The sequence below is a fragment of the Kwoniella botswanensis genome, chromosome 1 (genome assembly GCF_036426115.1).
Source record: "Kwoniella botswanensis chromosome 1, complete sequence".
In the NCBI taxonomy this organism is placed as follows: Eukaryota; Fungi; Basidiomycota; class Tremellomycetes; order Tremellales; family Cryptococcaceae; genus Kwoniella; species Kwoniella botswanensis.
In genome coordinates, this window is record NC_088599.1 from 9,032,247 (window position 1) to 9,047,564 (window position 15,318).

The 15,318-nt window shown below is 45.0% G+C and overlaps 7 protein-coding genes across 7 annotated transcripts; 3 read left to right on the forward strand and 4 right to left on the reverse strand.

Moving 5' to 3' along the window:
• Positions 1–577: 577 nt before the first annotated feature.
• On the reverse strand, positions 578–4,775 carry L199_003396 (uncharacterized protein; the record flags this gene model as incomplete). The annotated part of the gene is made up of 13 exons (XM_064889129.1): positions 578–671; positions 731–789; positions 868–1,333; positions 1,416–1,576; positions 1,633–1,862; positions 1,937–2,004; positions 2,070–2,141; positions 2,214–2,259; positions 2,328–2,428; positions 2,494–2,641; positions 2,714–2,752; positions 2,853–3,411; positions 3,492–4,775. The coding sequence occupies 13 exons, from the start codon at positions 4,773–4,775 to the stop codon at positions 578–580; spliced, it is 3,327 nt and encodes a 1,108-aa protein (XP_064745201.1).
• A 771-nt stretch (positions 4,776–5,546) lies between these two features.
• Positions 5,547–6,040, forward strand: L199_003397 (uncharacterized protein; the record flags this gene model as incomplete). The annotated part of the gene is made up of 3 exons (XM_064889130.1): positions 5,547–5,579; positions 5,654–5,826; positions 5,899–6,040. The coding sequence occupies 3 exons, from the start codon at positions 5,547–5,549 to the stop codon at positions 6,038–6,040; spliced, it is 348 nt and encodes a 115-aa protein (XP_064745202.1).
• Positions 6,041–6,497: 457 nt separating this feature from the next.
• On the reverse strand, positions 6,498–8,850 carry L199_003398 (uncharacterized protein; the record flags this gene model as incomplete). The annotated part of the gene is made up of 2 exons (XM_064889131.1): positions 6,498–8,663; positions 8,776–8,850. 2 exons carry the CDS (start codon positions 8,848–8,850, stop codon positions 6,498–6,500), a joined length of 2,241 nt encoding a protein of 746 aa, XP_064745203.1.
• Positions 8,851–9,571: 721 nt separating this feature from the next.
• L199_003399 (uncharacterized protein) lies at positions 9,572–10,010 on the reverse strand (the record flags this gene model as incomplete). The annotated part of the gene is made up of 3 exons (XM_064889132.1): positions 9,572–9,598; positions 9,670–9,726; positions 9,879–10,010. The coding sequence occupies 3 exons, from the start codon at positions 10,008–10,010 to the stop codon at positions 9,572–9,574; spliced, it is 216 nt and encodes a 71-aa protein (XP_064745204.1).
• A 1,060-nt stretch (positions 10,011–11,070) lies between these two features.
• Positions 11,071–12,507, reverse strand: L199_003400 (uncharacterized protein; the record flags this gene model as incomplete). The annotated part of the gene is made up of 1 exon (XM_064889133.1): positions 11,071–12,507. One exon carries the CDS (start codon positions 12,505–12,507, stop codon positions 11,071–11,073), a length of 1,437 nt encoding a protein of 478 aa, XP_064745205.1.
• A 482-nt stretch (positions 12,508–12,989) lies between these two features.
• On the forward strand, positions 12,990–13,862 carry L199_003401 (uncharacterized protein; the record flags this gene model as incomplete). The annotated part of the gene is made up of 4 exons (XM_064889134.1): positions 12,990–13,061; positions 13,129–13,199; positions 13,269–13,368; positions 13,443–13,862. The coding sequence occupies 4 exons, from the start codon at positions 12,990–12,992 to the stop codon at positions 13,860–13,862; spliced, it is 663 nt and encodes a 220-aa protein (XP_064745206.1).
• A 591-nt stretch (positions 13,863–14,453) lies between these two features.
• On the forward strand, positions 14,454–15,237 carry L199_003402 (uncharacterized protein; the record flags this gene model as incomplete). Its single annotated transcript, XM_064889135.1, has 5 exons — positions 14,454–14,525; positions 14,591–14,661; positions 14,726–14,825; positions 14,913–14,977; positions 15,057–15,237. 5 exons carry the CDS (start codon positions 14,454–14,456, stop codon positions 15,235–15,237), a joined length of 489 nt encoding a protein of 162 aa, XP_064745207.1.
• Between the last annotated feature and the right edge of the window lie 81 nt (positions 15,238–15,318).

Here is a 15,318-nt window from a genome sequence, read left to right on the forward strand (position 1 = left end):
CAATCAAGGGCGCAATCGTAACTGAAAAAGTCTGAATAAGTTTGCCCATTGCGGTCCAACCGCGGGTAAATCCAGGGTGAAACCCCACGGTTTTACGGCCGTCCGATATTTTCGGAGTAACAAATGGTACAATGGTCAGTGTATCTCTAGTCTGACAGTGGATGACCAAAGTGCCATTACAGTGATGTTTGATCGGAACCCGAAAGATCTGTTCATCCAATTTTATGAGATATACAACAAACTGCCAGACTACCACTAAGATTTATCGAAACATCAAATCCTGAAAAAAAGAAGCTTCAAGCACCTTCCGCTTATTTGTGTACAAAAATCAAAATTATATAATAGCCGGTTCAAGATATTTTACCCTTGATAGATAACCACCTGGCATTCAGATCTTCCTCTTTTTCTTTTGCTTTTCTCTTTCGCTCGAGTGTTTGTTCCCTTTTCCACCACCGTAGCTAGGATGATTTTCCCTTTAAACCGGCTTTTATCTCATCCGGTTTTACAATCGCTTATCACCATCCACATCGATATGTGTTTCGGTCACTGACCATGATACAGCCTCATTGCGTGCCCACTACCAAGCTTCCGCTCCTACATCACCACTATCAGGTAAGACGTATTGATCAAACGTCTGACTTCCGGTAGATGGCAAGAACAAGTTGGCGAGTCTGACATCGAGCGAGAAGGATCAGCAAGATTCGCTCGGTGCACCAATTAAGTTACTCACTCTGGTGGTAAGAATAACGAATCCGATCCATCTGCGGGTAATCCCAAATCATTCACGTTCTAAGCCATCATCAGATCTCAGTCAGCTGCTTACGAACCCTTCTATCTCGTCGAAGATGAAATAAAAGCCAAACTTACACCATCCTGTAACCAAACAGGTAACGCCGAGGGACTAAATTCCGTAGGCCAATTGAATCCTTCTAATCCAGTCATATCCCACATCTGATCCGTTACTCCTCCGGATATCTCTCCACCATTACCATTCGTGGTATTATCCAGTCCATCAAATGAAGGTAACGATAATAGACTTTGTAATCCTCCATCTAAATCACCAATCACGTTCAACCCATTATTGTTGTTATTATGAGCCGGCTGAAAAGGTAATGTTTGACCTTGATGATGGTTCTGTCCGGCAGATACGGATAATCTAGGTGTACCAGGTACGGTAGACATGGCACCTGTCTTCCTTCTGAAATTCGATAACATCAATCGTAAAGTTAGAGCATATCGTTCGGCGAAACATTCCGCAGAGAGTAGGTGGGCAAGTTGCGATACCTGAGAGATTAGGAATGGCAGTGGGACAGAAGTAGGGTAAAGCATCGCACTGGAAATATGAAACGATCATACATCAACAGCCGTTCTTACACCACAATGCGGTCAAGATACCTAGATGTCAATCCACTCACATCTTCAACAAGAACACCGCAGCAAAAGCTACCGAAACAAGTTGATCGTGCGTAGCGTATTTCAGATGTCTCCTGAAGTTATCATGTCTTAGGAAGATCTCCAGGCATCTGAACGATGCGTCTTTAGCTTGGAACGCCAATTCACGTTGATCCGGGGCGAGCTAAATCACCATCCAGGTCAGCCATGACACGATAGTGCATTCCTCAGTGTACTCACCTTATCCCATTGGACTCCTCGAAGCGCCACGCACACCGTCCAAAGTTGTGCATAACACAATTCCGTCTCTAGCAACTTCACCAGCACATCTTCATCGTCATATCGACTTCTGTGGATAGAGTACCATTCCTTGTACCACGAGTTCAAATCTGATAACATGCGCTTGACAAACGATATAGTCGCTGAATCGATCTTACCATGCAAGGGAGTGAGATGCTCTAGGATTCGGACTAAAGCAGATTGAACCGAAACAGGTCAAACACAATATTCAAAGTCCATACTTATACAATGGGAGTAGACTCACTTCGCAGATTGACCAATTCGACACCAGCTACTAATCTCATATCTGTCTCTGAAGCCATGGGGTGTGATCTATTTTGTGTTTATCAGCTAACGCGCTTCGAACCGTACAGCCGTACAGGAAACATCCCACGTACAATAACTCCCTCGCACCTCTGACGGAAGAATCATCTCTCAACAATAATGGTTTACCAGTTCCCAGACTGACACTGTATACCATAGTCACGATGTCTCTCAGCGTTGTTTCGAGTAGACTACATTTGCGTAGAACCGTCACTTACAGATGTTCATGCATATAACAGTTCAACCATATTCGAGCAGAAACAACTATCGGAAGATAATCACCATCAGCTGTCATTATGATTTTTTTCTGGAAAAGGAAACAGCTAACTCACCCAGATCCCTCTCATCAGCTTCAGGCCTCACTTCATCCTTATTAGCCAGCCTATCTAATGCCCGATGCAGGTTCATATCCAACCCCATACGAAGGGCGTGGCTAATCATACAGAATTGCCCATCAGTATACCTCAAAACAGGTTGGTGACGGTGTGATCTACTCACCCGCAAGGCAACCAGCCATTCTGACTCCACACACTCAAAATCAACATCGCCATGACTGCTTCCTTCCTGACTATCGGTCCAAACAATGTCGATCTAGCTATACCTTGAGCTTCTTCCAAACATCTCTGGAACGTCTGACCTAATGGGCCTATATAAAGGACGCTCAAATCAGTCACCTCCCGACAGATCTTAAAGAAACCAGAAGATCGAATATACTTACCATTTCCTGCTCTGATCTTAGCGGCTACTGCCAATAAAGCTATTTTGTCGCCATAAGATAATTAGCATTTATTGTCCATGGCCATGGCCATCCATCCATCCAAAGTGATCATGAATATATGGGGAGACCGACAACTCACCATCAGTTGAGAACGGTGTCCTCACGATAAAAGTCTCATAGGTATCATAACTCTTATCCCACAGGGGCACAAAATAATGACATCCTTTAAAGAAGATATCCCACAGTTCTCTCGCTTCTTGTTCGCTCACCAATCCCTTGGTAACCACATCAGGGAAGGGGTTTCGTGGAGTGGGATCAGGTTTTTTCTTCTTTTTCACCCTGAGAGACATCGCCATAGATTTCAGATCCAAATTCGGATCGATCAATACTCTTTTCCTCTTTCTGGATCTACCCCTTTCTTCACCTCCTCCTTCCTCTCTTTCAGCCATCAACACATCCTTGGTATCTTCCTCTTCTTCTACTTCGCCGTTGTTCTCCGGCGAGGTCTTGGCTATCTGGTCGGCAGCATTGGCAAGTGCCTGTAAGGCCTGGATTGGAGCTGTAAGTGTCTCTCGGGGTAATGCGCTGGACGAAGTAGCTGAGTGAGAGGAGGATGATCGTGAGGAATGTCTTGAGCGAGATGGGGACGGAGGTGCGGAAGGTAATGGGATTACTCCATATGTACCGAATTGATGAGCCTGGTATATCGATACACACAATGTTGGCGTCAATTTATATTCATTATAGTTATTGATAAGGGGAGTATAATGATGCTTACAGGAGGAGCAAACCCAGGTAATTTAGGGAAATCCCTCTTTCCAGGTGTAGGCAACTGATTGGCCGTGGTGGTATTGATCGTAGTCGACATGGACAGCGATCTACCACTGGCAGTATTCTGAGGTGATTTCAACTTACTCCCATTCCCACCAGCTGTAAACGCTTGCAAGATCATATCATCCTGTCTTTCATTCCCTTGATTATTCTGATTAAGGTTCTGGTGAAAGGGGGGGGATACGGAAGATGGGAAGATACTCGAAGTAGCTATAGCCGTAGGATGTTGGTGCTGCTGAGAGTGATTGCTAAAATTCGGTATAGACGATGTATTAGGTGTAGGTAGATTTCCTTGTGATTGGGGAGGTAACAACTGAAGTATTTGTTGTAAAACATTCTGAATTTGATCTTGACTTTGAGTCAAAGATTGAACAGTTTTCTCCAGGTTATTGATCTTACTTTCTGCTTCGTTTGACATTCCTGTTCCGTCATTACTACTTCCACTCTGTTGATTCATCTGATTCTGATTTTGGTTGATACTTCCATTCCTATTTCTCGTTGCTCCTCCACCCGATTTCTCCGATGGTTTCTCGAATATGCATTGTGTTCCGTTTAAGAGACATCTCCTACAGGAAGTTTCAGATCCTGTCGGATCGAATTCACACCTGTTCTTACCCCTTCTACAAGCCACACAAGCTTTCGATCCTCTTTTAGCTGTCGGTCCAGCACTGGGGAAGATTTTCTGCGTCTGGGTTTGTTGACCTGTATGAGGAGGTGGATGAGTTATCTGTTGTTGCTGCTGCTGTTGTTGTGTGTTATATCTCCCTTTTGCTGAAGAAGAAGAAGAAATTGAATATCGATTATCATTGTTCCACCCTCTATCTTCTTTCACTCCTCCTGCGGAAGTAGACGGTAGAGCAGGCCAATTCCCCGTTTGACTAAAACTATCTGATCTTCCTCCTCCTCCGTTATGATTGGTATGGTACATATCTAAACTATCAGGATAGTTCGATGTCGATATAGAGCTTGTCAATGTTGGTCTTCTTCCAGAACCGGAAGGAGGTGAAGGACCGAATTGATCCGAGGAAGTGGGATATCGAGTGAGGTAAGCTGGAACGAGCGGTGAAGGCTGTTGATTCAATGAGGAATGGGGTGAAGTGCCACCCGTGTTGGTACCAGTACCACCAGGTATGGTTTGAGGGGAAGTATGGAAGGGTGATGGAGTAGAATTATGGGTAGTATATGATTTTCCGCCTGTGCCCGTATTGCTGTAATTGGTTGATGAATCCATAAGGAATTGCGTTTATGGTCGATGGGTGGTAAGACCCAATTGCGCTCGTGGCGATGAGCAGTCGAGGAGGTATTGAAGATAGTGAAGTAATACAGTGGATGGTATTACATGAGCTTGGATTGTGCAGTAGCGATGAGAGGAAAGTAGATGTTACGAGTACGACCGGCTGTTTTCCCGGCTATTATCGAGTTCAAGTTGAGAGTGATCGACTCGCCCAGTGCAGGTAGGTGTGATAGAGGATCTGACAGATATATAGCTGGACAGTACCTGCAGTAGCACTAAGGCAAGAATGATGTTTGCGGTTTGTATCAGATGTAGATAGATGCATCGGGGTGAATCTACTGTACGTTATACCTTTGATATCATCTGTAATCGTACTCGTTCCTCTTCAAGATGGGACCCGCAGTTTGACTCATGTGCTCCTCATCTCACTCCCAACCTCACTCCGGGGAAACTACCATGTGCACCGGGGCAAAAACATGATCTCCCGGATATAACTCCTCGGCGTTGTGCAGGTGTGGCAATTCTGTGCTGAAGATCCTTTTGTCATCTTCTCTTTTTCGTTCCTGATGGGAATGACGTCAATCATCGTTCAGATGCCATTCATGCTGATGTCACCTGGAGTAAGAGAGATAAACAAGTTGAATAGAGCGAAAGATATAAATAGGTGGAAGGACTGTCTTTACTCGTAATCCTTTCTTCATCCAATATAACAACATCAACAATCTACTTTGCCACTTACACCTTGCACATCACACTTAATCACTCATAATGTCCAACGAACCATCCAAGACTAACGGTCAAGTAAGTTCACCCCTCTCTCATACGCTGCAAGACAGTTCGAGCTGACATGATTCCTGCTCTTTCTTTGTGATCAGATCAACTCCCTCGTCGGATCCGCCAAGGTCCTCGTAGGCAACACCATCGAGACAGCCTACCAAGCTGTGGGAGGATCTTCGGAACCTTCCTCATGGACTACAGCAGGTCAAAAACAACATGATCAAGGTGAAGCTGAGATCACCGCTGCCAAAGCTCAAGGATACGTTGAGGGGTGAGTTGATATAGTATATCTCAGTATGAAGCATCTTACTGATATCTGTGTTGTATTGTATCGTGCATTTAGTGTCGGAGACAGACTCGAAGGTAAAAAAGATTCCATAGTCGGTGCCATCACTGGAGACAAATCCCAGCAGACCTCTGGTAATCTCCAACATGATAAAGGTGAAGCTCAAATGGAGATCAACAAGCGTGAGTACACCGTCTAACCGAAAGAGAAGAGAGAGATAGATCATCAGCTGATGATGGTATCTCACTCCCACAGCTTCTCAATAAACCATCTGTCATTTGCCTGACTGCCGTGCGCAGGTATTGTAGTATTATATATATATGAAGTAGAGAAGCGAGAAGCGATGGATATCATATAATTTTTCCAACATTTACCTTCACGCAAGGAGATTCATCTTCGTGATGGTTGCATTTCCAACATGTGGAGGATACACAAGCATTATAATCTGAAGTCGTACAACAGCATCTAGATCTAGTATATTTATTTGATACGCAAGATGATCTGATCTATTCACACGATTCTCCCATCTATTCAAGACACCAAGATATGAAACCATGATTTCCTTCATCTTCTTCCACCAGACTCCATGTGGTTGATATTCCGAGATATAACCCATCTACAATCCACCTCTGTTCCATTATGGTTCACCTGAAAAATCACCTTGGACTCTCCCAAATCCCACTCTCACCCTCTCCAATATCCAATCCAAACGGGACTGGTATATCTCCAAATCTTTTATCGTTATATCTCTCTGTACCCAATAAAGTCCGATGAGATGGAGTAGGTATATCCATTATTCTCGTTCTTTCTCTATCTCTTTCCTTTTTCACCTTTCCTATACCGTGGTCCATATGTATATCGGCATCATCAAAATCGAGTCCATCATTTCCTTCCGCCTCCCCATTCCCAAGAGCTTCAGCCCTTTCTCCAGCTTGTAAACCATGCATAGCCACATGCATATAATCCGCCGACGCCGACCTGATTTTCCCACCCGCTACATACCCCGACCCTTCCTCGGGTTCAGGCAAGTTGAGGGGAAAGATCGTTCGAGGGGGTGTATCCCGACCATGAATCGCATTAGCACTTCTAGGTCTGGGAGGGGGACTCAATCCTCTAGATCCGACTCTGTGCCTGGTAGGTAAAGGTAATTCCGAACCCGCTCGGGAATTTCGAGCGATCAATAATGGCGGTGCGAGTAATGTAGCAGACGTTGAGGAAGAAGCAGATATGGTCCTTTGATGACCCCCAGTCCCGATGCGGTGAGGCTGAGTGGATTTGGGTGTACCTAATCCACTTAATCTAGGTATAGGTCGAATGGTAGGGAAATTCAGCTGCCCATTAGGTGAAATCCATCTCTGATTGTGGTTCTGTGAATTTTGTGAATTTTGCGATTCATCCATCTCATCTATCCTTTCTAGATCAGTTACATTTGACAGATGTATACCATTGAGATTCACATCGTCAACTGCGAAAGAAGGTGGTTGAGCAAGCGGGGTGGAAGCGGTAGCGGAAGACCCAACAACGACTCGACCGGGTGTAAACCTATCGGACGATCCAGAGAAACTCCTCTCCATCGTAGGTGAGATGGGTCGATGTGAAGGAGGTTCAGGCGTAGTCGAAAATTGGGGTATCATACTTCTGCTTATTGGTGTTATCTGTCCTTTAGTCATATCTTCGTCATCCAATTCGGATAATTCCGAATCTTCACCTTCACTGTCCCAATCATTGGGTAATCTGGGAGTTTGGGAATTATCTGGGACTGTCCCCTGTCCTGAAGGAGATGGAGTACGGGGTATCAAGCTTGATTGTGAATGGGATGGTAAAGGGGTTAAAGATGGGTTGGCGAAATAGTCCGCTCCGAATGCTGAGGTTTTCTGAGGTGAGGGCGTCCGAGGTGGTGCTGCTGCTGCTGCATTAGCAGTGAAGGATGAAGAAGGAGGGATGATGGAAGGTGGGTGTTCAGTTATTGGCGTATCGTCACCAGGTTTCGATCCATTGAACCGGACTCTTTTCGATTCATTCCTATCATCTTCTGATTCTGGCTCTATACCGACACCCTCACCGCCGATGGCAGTAGATAAAGGATGTTGTCTTCGTTTACCTAAAATCGAGGCTGAGGGTAGGGGCTGCGAGGCCGATCGATCTCGGTTTTCCCAAGGTGACCAAGTCCTACTACCACCAGAAGTCCTTGAGGGTCCCGCTTGAGTTTGCACTTGACTTCTAAGTTGATTCATCTCTATTTTTAATCGTTCCATCTGATCGTTCAGGTTTTTCTCCAACGCTTCTAACTTAGCTTGCCATCTCGCATCGTTCGCTGAGAGGAGAGCTTCCACCTGAGAGAGCGATACGGGATGAGATTGCGATGAAGATGATGTAGGTGGAGTGGGTAGAGAAGGCCGAATAATGATTTCAGTTCGTTGAGGAGCTTCGTACGATTCACTAGGTCCACTCTGATCTACATTTGAGGGTGCTGCCGCTGCTATTGTCGGTAAGACCTTTTCGCTCACTCCTTTCTTCTGGGTACCTTTCGTCGTGGTCGACGATGTATCCTTTTCAACCGGTTTGCGTGTGGGTCCAGATACGACTCTCCCCTTGACCGGTAAAGGTTTGGCAGTTATCGGTATGTTCTTATACCTGTTTTCTACCTTTCCTCCAGCTGCACTATGAGGTCGGACCGGTACATGTTTATCCTTCTCTTTTTCTTTTTCTTTTTCAGTCATCTGAGGAGGGTGAGCCGAGGTGTATTGGGGAGAAGCGAAGTATTCGACTAATGAATCGATCAGGATAGAGTTGGTACCATTGGCTCCTTTGAGATTATGTATCTGTGATAGAGATTTCATAAGTATAGGTTCACTAGCAAGATGAAGATTGTGTGTACGGATATAAAGAGAAAATCGTACGTTCGATCGAAAGCTTGAATATTCCATTACTCACTTTAAACAGATTCTGTAAATTCGCTCTTCGTAAACCCTTCAACTCCTCTCTTGTATATGGCCTTGTATTGGCCATTTTGATAATGGGATCCACCTAGATTTTTTCGATCTTTGACTTCACTTTAAGCAATATAGATGATCTTTGAACTGAGAACGGACGGTATTGATTGTAATGTCCACTTCACAATTCCTGTGATATCTTGATATATCAGGTGGCGAGATGAGCTGGATATGTATCTTTCACTGACGATGGGTAGTGGTGTAGGTGAGTGAATGATATGTATATGATACTTTTGTTTTGGGATGAGTCGAGAGGTAAGTATAGATGTGGATGATCACTCTGACATGAGTGAGTATTGACGTTGAACGTTGTTGACGATGATGTTGACAATTGTGATGCCCTGCTTGTTTGTTTGTTTATGTTTGCGCGGGTTGTGTTTGGTTGACTGTTGACGAGCGGATAAATATCGATTACGAATATCGTAATCACCTGATCGGTGCTCGCTCACTACTACGAAGGTTTGTAACAAATGGGTCGGTAGGGGATTGCAGTATCCGCCGCCATACGACAACATTTCATGCATCTATCTAATCTCAGTCAGATCTCTTATCAATTGATACAGTACCATATGATTATCTCGCCAGTCATGAAGATATACGAACAACGACTGGATCAGAGGAATGGACGCATTTGCACGACTCAACCATCTAACCAGACATTATTTCACTTCTCGGACATACTTTATCTGAGAACACATACACACACGCATTCATTGATTCACATTATCCATCAGATATCATTCAACGATACTAATCCAAGTTTCCTCCGTCCCTTCCAGTTCCACAATTGGACCCAGCTGTTCGATGTCATATAATCCAATATCTCATCTATCACTGCCGTTCGGAGATCGAGATCTCGAAGTTCCGCTATGAAATCGCCTAGCTCCATCATCTGGAGAAAGAGAGATTTGGTGATGTTGACAGGAATCGGAGTCAAATTAAGGGAGCATAAGTCGGACATATAATACCAGCCATAAGTAATGACATTCACTTGAAGGAAGCGAGGAAGGAAGACGGAAGGAGACAATCATAAAGATAACACACCTTTGAATCCTGTTGTCCCAACAACTCATACGCATCCTGAGCCAACGAGGGTATACTCTCCCTCTCTTCTTCTGTAGCGGGTGGTGAAGGTGGTGATTCGTATGATGTGTATCCGGACGTTATAGATGCCATCGTTACGTTTGATCAGATTTAGACGAGAAGGAAGCAAGGGAGGAAGGAACGATTGTGAACCGATCTTAACGGGTTGATATAATTGAGGGTAAGAGCTGGAAAGAGATGGGAGTAGTTGGACAGATGTATATGTAGAAGGATGTAGATGATCGTTATCTTCAACTATGTGATGATCGAGATGTCAATTGATGAGGTTGAAAGGTTATGAGATATCGATCTGTCAGGTTGATCTTGAAGGAACACAGGGTGGCAAATCAATCTTGTTTATTTAATTAGTTTGTTGGTTGGTGTAGATCAGCGTCAATCTCTTTACTGATCAGCGAGACCCGGTAGAATGATATGAATAAGGTGAAGGGAAGGTACTGGTGAAAAGAATAAGTCGAAACGTTGATCGTGTGAATTATCAATACTTAAATGATATATGAAGGGTAACTCATCATTCATGTTCGAACAACGCAGGAAGGATGGAAGGAAGGTGCTTCTCATTCAACTAAACAGCAATGTATTGTATGCATGTGTGAGTGTTACTTAATCAACATGCTACCATTATCCTCGTGATACTCGTGCGGTGAGATGCTATATTCTAGAGTATCAACCGAACAAAAAGAATAAGAGAGACAGAAACTTGCCAAAAACATGAGGCAACGAGTGTCTGCTTGTAGGGTGGCTACGAAGGTGAAAAACTCCGAAAGGTTTTCTTCTCCGATGTGCTGTCTTTTACCCTTATCAGCTGATGGTCATGTTGAAAGCTGACCTGGGAACCATCAAGACTTGGACTTGCCTGCCCTGGCGGCGCAGGACCATTCATGCGGCGCGATAAAACCCAATGTCTTCTCACGATAGTCCAATGTCGGCAGGTACGCTCGATCAAAGTGGGGGAATGCGAGTGGGGTAATGGCTCATTGTATGTATGTTGATCGGGATATCCGCCGCATACGGCATCTAATTATACTAGTCAGTCACCGTGCTACCTCCTTGAAGACCATATCTGTGAATGGTACTCACTGGTATGTATTGATCCATTCCACTGTACCTCATCTCACCAGAAGGCAACTGTATTTCATGCTTCTGACCGGTCGGATTCATAATCGTAATCTTCCTCAGTAACATCGTCGTCAGGGAGATAGGTTGCACTTGTGTCGTTATCCATTTCATCGTCCTCTTCTACCTCTGCATCTTCATCCATATCTTCATATATATCTTCATCTACCTCTTTTTCTCCATATGACTCAGGCCGGTCACCTTGACCGTAGCCGTTTTCCCCTTCTTGCTTTTCTTCTTCTCCTTCGAGCTCCTGAAATGCTTCAGCTTCTGAGAGGTCATCAAAGAAGTCGCCCTCCATACCCTGTGATGCAAAGGACCATGCCTGCGAGGCCTCGTCGCTCAGCTTCCGATCGGAATAGTTGGTAAGAGCCATTATTGCTAGAACAAAGTTCACTGGCTTCTCAGGATCGGTAAGTAATGGAGGCAGCAAGCAAAATCGGCCGTCATCGATCTGTTCCAAGGCAAGGAGAATGTCACCGTTATATATACATCCGAATCGAATTTGATACCGGCGCATGTATCCCAGAAGTTGAGCCAGCAGTCGGGCAGAGTGGGGATCCAATGCTGGCTCCGTAATAATACCTGTGTTCTTCACATGATACAGCAGAGACGGCGAATTTCTGGTGCTTCGCCGGGCGAACTCTTCAATCAAACCGAAATGTTCAGGATTCGCATTCCAAATTGGTTTCAATTCGATGGCAACGGCGCACGTGCCTTCTCGACCTTGATTGCTCGTCCTGAGATTGATCATCCAGTCAACTGTATTGCCACCACGCTCTCCAGCGACTTCCAATAGCGCAGATGGATCCAGCTGTTTAGCCAGCAGCTCAAGCAATCGTGCAAGTGCCACCGCAGAATGATGGCTCAACCCGGCTTCATTGGTCAGGTTATGATTGCTTTTGTACTCATCGTCCATCGATACAAGTCGTTCTGTCTCTTTGCTGATCACGCTGGAAGCAGCTAATCCCTCCCACCGATCACGTAAAAGATCCCTAAAAGTTGTCCATGGATCGGAATGAGGATAGGAGAAGATCTCCACCGGATCCTCCAGAGCAGCGGCTGAGGCTTGAGACAAGGAGCATAGTGTAGGCGTTTTGTAAGCCAGCCAGTTCCATTGTTCAAGTCTGAGCGCTTCGACTACATCAAACAGCCAAGTCGACATCTCATGAGATCTTCCAATGTCATCTGTAGCCTGGGCATCTTCATCTTCACACTCGGATCCGTGCTCATGATCGAGGTAATAACCTTCCGGAAGTGGCGTGAGGGGAGATGTTGCAGTAGAGATCTCATATTGGAGGGGGGGCGGAGAGATGGCCATCAAGAAAGTGTTCGAGTGGCTATGACCAACACCCTGAGGTAGAAGGGGTGCGGAGTAGTAGGGACGCAAAGGGCCTCGCCGAGTTTCACTCTCATCGTATGCTTGATAACCCTCCTCAGCGAGAGCGTGAGCCATTGTGTACGAGAGCATCGTGGGATGATGGTTAAAACTGTGGGTGGGCGTTATCAGAGTTGAAAAGCTTGAAGTAACGATTTTTTCAGTATCAGCTCACAGGATGATCGATTTAGTTGAGAAACAGAGTAGTGTAATAGAATATCAAATCAGAAAGTACTTTGAACACTTTCTAGAATTCCGACAAGACCACTTATATTGGGCCACTTGTCGAACGGGTGTCCATAACTTTTCACAATATTAAGTTTCATGACTGCCCAGATTTAGGGTTGGATGACCGTCAGTAAAATCGTCAATTGGACCAGAGTCGCACTACCTTTTGCCACTTGTGCAACCGTCCCTGTCATAACACCAACCTTTTCAGACATGCAACGTTTTGCTTTGGCTCATCTCAATCTCTTCTTTTGATTTTCGCTGCATCATTAAATAATCGCTATTCCTTTCATTTCTTGTTGTGACCAAGACGCTTAGATATACGTTTCAGCATGCCTCTCTGCTTGAACGCCAACGGACGCGAACAGCTAGCCAAGGGTCGAGAGACCCTAGCAAGCGCACGAGTGAGTAGCAATGTCGGGGAGAAAGACTCGGAAATGCCCACGTACCAAGCTTACGTTCATATCGCAGGCAGCCAAAGCTACACATACCTTGAGCATCAAGGAGATGATTACGGTTCTCGGTGCTCAAGCCGTGGATTAGTGAGTGCCAAAGATATGAGGACGAGTGGAGTAAGCCCACTGATGCGGCAAGATATATCTGTTTCGCAGCGAGGAAGATCGTCGTCAGGGACCAGAACTCGACAGGTCTCGCACATTTGACTCTTGGTTGAAAGATGGAATGACATACGTGAGAGGAGCTATCCGCGAGGTTAGTCGGAACGGCTTCCCCGAACATATATGTCGTGCGATCTCATCAGCTGACCTCAAACTGTTGTTGATAAGTTGACTACAGCGGCGTCCAATGAGATTCAGGATCTATCGCCTGAGCATTCTTTGAAGGACAAAGAAGCAAACGTCCGCTTGGGCAAGATGACAGGCGCTAGTCCCGTGTTCACTCTGATATACCCTTCCGAAACGGTTGAAATCGCAACAACGCCCACACAGGTCCTAGCTCCCCGAGCGAATATCCCACCTAGAAAGATGTCATTCATCGAGCATCAGATGGAAAGGTTGTTGAGAACAATCTTCTGTGCACCGGCCGATCTGATTCCTTACGGGCTAGAAAGGCGAATGGCAGCCAAGAAAGCGAACATGATTCATGATCAAAATGAAGCTCGTATAGCTCGAGCTCGAAAAAGGGCCAAAGAGATTAAAGAGAGGGAAAGAGAGATGGTCAACTCATTCAAGAAAATGCATGTGTGAGTGAACCCATGAGTTGCTAATTGTGTATGCTGATCAGGAGTTATGACTTACAGTCGAGATAAGATATGAATACTGTAGTCTTCCAGAGCGCTGTCAAATAATGGCTATGGCTGAGTGTCAGGATGATTTGCATCTGCATCAATCTACGATATTGTATTTCCATTGGTGTTATGAATTTGTCGTGTCTATGCTGGCTCACATCGCCACCCAACTTGTTGAACATGTCATATATGACTTTGTCCTGGAACACTTTATCGAGACTGCTGTACAACGTAGTGTGCCGAGGGGACTTCTAAGTTGTTTATGTTTCTAGTTTATGACAAGACACTTCCCACAGATCGGGGCTTAGAAAACAGCACCGCGCAGTCTATCTGCAGGACCTCATTTTGCCCAAGAAAGAAGGTTCAGGATTGTCTTATTTTAGTATGTACGTGTATGCTTACATCACCTAACTATTTCCCGGGACAATGCTGCAACCTAAAACTCATTCCAATCGACAGTCATCTTGGTATCTTTGTCTGCATATTCACGTCATAGCTTTTGCATATTATCACAGATTCTCGATACTCTGTTACATCCCTTCCATTCACCATGGTAGCCCAGCTGTCTACCGAACAGCAGGAACGTCTCGATGATGGAGAAGCTCTCCTACGAGAATATCAGGTGCATAAATATTTCATTGAGACCATCTGATTTGCCTGCTCATCGTATACATATGATCCTCACAGTCTTCAAAGAAGTTACACACACTCAATAGCGTTCAATTTCACGAAAAAATCGTCTCTCAAGTGGCCAAATTGTGAGTGATTGGGTCGATGTACCCTCACCCCAATGCTCAGGATGCTGAAAGCTTGCATAGACAGTGTCTGTGGTCGTCGTGCCGGACCTCAAAAGGACTTAGCTACTACCTATAGGCAATGGATTGTAGATGCTAGACTAGTAGCCGAGATGGTTTGTCATAATGTGAGTGAATTTTCGGTTTGCGAACGAACGAAATCCAACATAGCAATATAATTGAAACACAGCTCATTTTCATGCTATAATTTGCAGCTCACAAAGTTAGCTACGGAGGAAATCCAGACACCTCAATCTGGCGCAAATCCCATTATTGACCTGTCCGCATCTCCTATAGCAGACGCCAGATCACGTTTTTGTTTTACGCGATCAAACCAAGAGACTGGTCATCTCATTTAGGGTCAAGAAGGATCTGCTGGATTTAGGCGTAACTAGGTTTCTGAAGTATTATTACTGTCATTCAATTGATGTGAGTTCGTGGATCTGTATTGAAAAACATAAAGCGCTTACGAGGAAGAAGGAACAAAAGGAGAAGGAGTTGATTCTGGCTAGTGCGATGAACAAGAAATTACACATGTGAGCGAAGCCTGTCTTATTTACTATACTTCCGCGAGATGACCTGATGATCGTTCGTTTCGAACAGTCGGGATAAGACATTACG